This window comes from Sodiomyces alkalinus, assembly GCF_003711515.1.
Source record: "Sodiomyces alkalinus F11 unplaced genomic scaffold SODALscaffold_15, whole genome shotgun sequence".
Lineage (NCBI taxonomy): Eukaryota > Fungi > Ascomycota > Sordariomycetes > Glomerellales > Plectosphaerellaceae > Sodiomyces > Sodiomyces alkalinus.
The window spans coordinates 657,323-661,763 of NW_021167093.1; the positions used below are offsets into that span (position 1 = coordinate 657,323).

Sequence of the window (4,441 nt, forward strand, 5' to 3'; positions counted from 1 at the left end):
TAACTACGCCGCTATATTAGCCTCGCGGTCCTTCCGTATACTAATAGCGATCGCCGCCCGATTTAATATAGAAATAAGGTAGTTCGATGCTATTAACGCGTTCGTTAATGCTAGCCTTAAGGAGGAAGTATTTATAAAGATACTATAAGGCTACGAAGTGCCAGGTAAGGTACTACTACTATACAAAGCCCTCTTCGGTTTAAGGGTATTATTACTACTATAGTAAGAGGAATTTAGCGGCACGCTATAGAAGATAGGATTTACGGCTATACCTAATAACCCCTATATTATAATCCGCGACGGTTTAATCCTATTCTTCTATATCGATAATATCGGTTTTATATACTATAAAGACTATAAGACTAACGCCGATAACCTTAAGGCCGCCCTTAAGCGAAGCTATAGGTTATTAGGAGGCGAAGAAATCCGTTAGTTCCTAGGAATTAAGGTCCTAAGGGATAGAGCCACCCGTAGGTTATAGCTATTATAATCCTCTTACGTGGAGAAGATCGGGTTAAATACTACGTAGATATAGTTTACCGAAAACCACTAAAGGTCCTATTATCTATAAAGCTATTAATACTATACGATAGTATACGCCCGTTAATTCCCGAGGTTTATTAGTATTAGGGTATAATCGGTTGTATCATGTATACCGCTATCGTGATAAGACCCGATATCGTGTTCGCCTATTTAAAGCTTTCCTAATATAATGTTAACCCCTCCTCTAACCACCTTAAGAGGGCTTAATAAGTGCTACTATTCTTATACTATATAAGGCACTACTACCTGGAATTCGGTGGGGATAGACTCTTCCTAACCGTAAGCGACGCGTCCTTCGGGGATAATCTAAACCGTAAAAGCTCCTAAGGATACACGATAAAGCTTTTCGGCGGTATTATTAACTAGAAAGCGGGTAAATAACCAATAATTACGATGTTATTAATAGAGTTAGAACTACTTACTCTTATAAAGGCCGTTAAGGAGACGTTATTTATTAGTCGGATATTAAGGGATCTAAAGCTTCGGTTAGATTAATAATAACTATAGCTATACTACGATAATTAGTAGACTATTAACCTTATTAATAAGAAGGTATAACAGCTACGAATAAGGCTACGGTATATCGATATTTATAACTAGTAGGCGCGCTAGTTAGAATAATAAGGTCTATTTAAGGTTATATATATTAATATAAGGGATATAATCACGGACGGCTTAATAAAGGTATTACCGGAGGCGGGGATTAAATAACTATAATAATAGCTTAATTTAACAGATTAAATGGATCGTATCGAGTAGTTAAAATCACTATACGAAGAGATCGAACACGCTAAAGCTATAATAATAATAAGGGCCCCTAAGGGCGTAGTAGATCTAATAGATATAGATCCGATTAAGTAGATCCGGCTAATTAGGTTTAAGGAACTAATTAAGATAGATATAAATTAAACGGTTAAATAAGGCGGATTTAGATCCCTTTTATAAGGGCGTTTTTTCCCTTAACTATTAATTTTACGATAGAAAAGTTAAGAGTATTTAGTTTAAACCGAAGCCTCTGATTAGTTAGTTAACCTAGAAAGACCTACCTTAACTAAGTATAGGCAGGATCACGACGTGGTCTATAGGGGATCTAGGGGGGATCTACTCCCTAACTAAGGGCTTCGGACCTCGAGTATCAGGATATAACAGGGGCGGATACCGGAAAAGACCGGATAGGATCTAAATGATATAGTACCTATAACAGAGTCTTCACCACCTAAATTAAGGGTATAAGAGACTTACACGGATATAACTTAATATAATACACACACACGAGATTTCTGCTCTACTAAGTTAATCATTTAAGTGCCTATTTGACGTGCGACAACGGTCTAACACAGTTACAATTGTACACAATTGCCTCAATCAATTTTGACCTATTTTGTGATGATTTTGACTACGCTTTATCTAATAGTAACCACTTTATCTCCTACCTCTCCCGGTGTTATTGCATCTGCCACCTCCTTTCCCATCCCTCTGCCTTTGATGCACCAACCATCATTTCCCCCACCATGCGTGCTCAAATCACTGGCAGCCATTGCCGCAATGCGTCGCCCACCTCTGATTTCCCGTGTTATTATATACCACTTGAAGCGATTAATGCTATGCTCGGAGCATCGTCACGGCGCCACATTGCGTTAACACAAGACTAGGACAACCCAGATGGCGCCCGCCAGCTCAAGTTTTCGCCTTCCTCTGTGCTTAAGTACCAATTGTCCAGAGGGTTGTCAGATGGATTTATTTAGCATTGTGGCGCGCCAACCTCGCTCTATCAGGAAGTTAAATGTGGCATCATGGACGACTCCATTATGTCCGGCGAATGCCTGTCACGCTTTAGTCCCCAGATAATGGACGGACGGACGGTAGCTCCACCCTCCCGTCAGATGGGCGTTTCTTCTCCTGTTGCGTATTTGATACGTCCCCTCTTGCTCACTTCTGGCTTGGAGCCACGCCTAACCTTGTTCACTTTCATCTTGACGTATAGGGCAACTGAGCCAGCCTTTCCACTTGGCTCGCCAAAACCTACGACATGTCCGCGTTCCCCTGCCAAGCCACGTCAAAGTTTGACACAAATCCTCATATGGGTGTAGCTACATATAAGCCCCAACTTGGTGCCCTGAGCCCCTTCGACCGTCTTCGTCGATCATCCTGCTCATGTTCATGATTTCGGGCTACATAAGTCGCAGCACCGTACCACTTTACCCCCGTTTGACTGGAGCGTCGGCCCCAAACCGTTAGAGGCTATTTTGTCTCCTGTCTCGAATCATCACTTCCTCGTCTCTCGAATCAACATTTCAGACTGATCATGACGCACCGAAGAGGGCCGTGGACACAACAAGAAGACGCCTGTCTGATGCGACTAGTCGGCGATCCGGGCCCTTTGAACTGGGTCCGCATCTCGAATACATTGGGCACGCGGACTCCCAAGCAGTGCAGGGAACGCTATCACCAGAATCTCAAACCATCGTTAAATCACGAGCCGATAACCCCCGAAGAGGGCAGGCAAATCGAAATGCTCGTCAACGCCATTGGTAAGAGGTGGGCCGAGATTGCACGTAAACTCAATGGGCGGAGCGACAACGCCGTGAAGAATTGGTGGAACGGCAATCAGAACCGCAGAAGGCGACATGATCGGAGAAGAGCCCATCATGCAACATATGGCTTTAAATATGAGAACAGCTCATATTCTCATTGCAGCTCTCTCCAGGGGTCCTTGTTCCCCCCTAGTCCCATCTCGAATAGGCTCCCGTATCCGAACCACCGCAACTCATCCCCAAATCATCTGTCCATCCTCGGCAATGCATACGCCGGATATCACTGCGTTTCGAATCTACCATCCCCCTCTTCAACGGCCTCACCAAGGAGTGATATACTAGACGTCGACCCGACATGTCTTTCTGATTCGGGGTCATGCTACACAACATCCTCGCATGAAATCTATATGCGTGTTTCACCGCCAGTTCAACTGCCTCCCCTTCGAAACGTTGCCACTTCGGATTCCGTACCACGCTCTCTTCCGGGTGTTGGCTCATTACTCCATTCCAGTGGCCACCCGACGGAGACCGTTGGCAGTCGTCAGCCACCTACTCCCAGCAACCCTTTTCTCCCCCTGGATAATCAGTTTGTATCTGAGTCTTCGCAGTTCTCGGGTGCCAGTTTTCATGCGTCTGGGAACAGGGACGCGAGGATGGCTGTTCAACAGTTGGTGAACCAATGATTGGGGCGACTTTTGCGTACATTAAACATCACGTCTCGGCTCCAGGGACGTCGAATTACGAGGATTGGAATAGGGAAACAGTTGGTTCATTATGCAGACATGGAGTTATGTCATGTCCTGCCGATCAATTTGTAATTGCTACTCTGACAGCGGGAAAGAAAAGATGAATTCCAGCGGTTGTGCTCAGATCAGTTTTCGATACAGATAAAATCCAAAGGGCGTACTCACTCTACGCTACTAGAATGGCACTGAGGAAGCAAAGGCTGTTCTAGGGAGACAGTTTGGAATACTATTCTATAGCGCCGTGACTATAGCCTTGAACTCCCTGGGTGCCGTATTGAATTTGTCCGTATAGAAGGTACGGAATCGTTATTATTATTATTATTATTATTATTATTATTATTATTATTATTATTATTATTATTATTATTATTATTATTATTATTATTATTATTATTATTATTCTTACTCCGCTTTACTATCTAGTCTATAAGAGCCTAATTTAGACTATACGATCCTTCTTAGGTAGCTATAAAGGGGAAAACCCGAGATCCCGGGAAAAACCTTTATACTTATCCTTAGTTAGAGTAATACCGCTATAAGGCCGATATAGCCCCGGTTCGTCTCCTTGATATATCTAGATTATACCTTTAGGCTAGTAGCTAATAGGAAGGGTAGTAG

At 43.2% G+C, this 4,441-nt stretch overlaps 1 protein-coding gene across 1 annotated transcript; it reads left to right on the forward strand.

The window, feature by feature from the left end:
• Window positions 1-2,848: 2,848 nt before the first annotated feature.
• SODALDRAFT_285625 (hypothetical protein) lies at window positions 2,849-3,760 on the forward strand (the record flags this gene model as incomplete). Its single annotated transcript, XM_028608495.1, has 1 exon — window positions 2,849-3,760. The coding sequence occupies one exon, from the start codon at window positions 2,849-2,851 to the stop codon at window positions 3,758-3,760; it is 912 nt and encodes a 303-aa protein (XP_028462603.1).
• Between the last annotated feature and the right edge of the window lie 681 nt (window positions 3,761-4,441).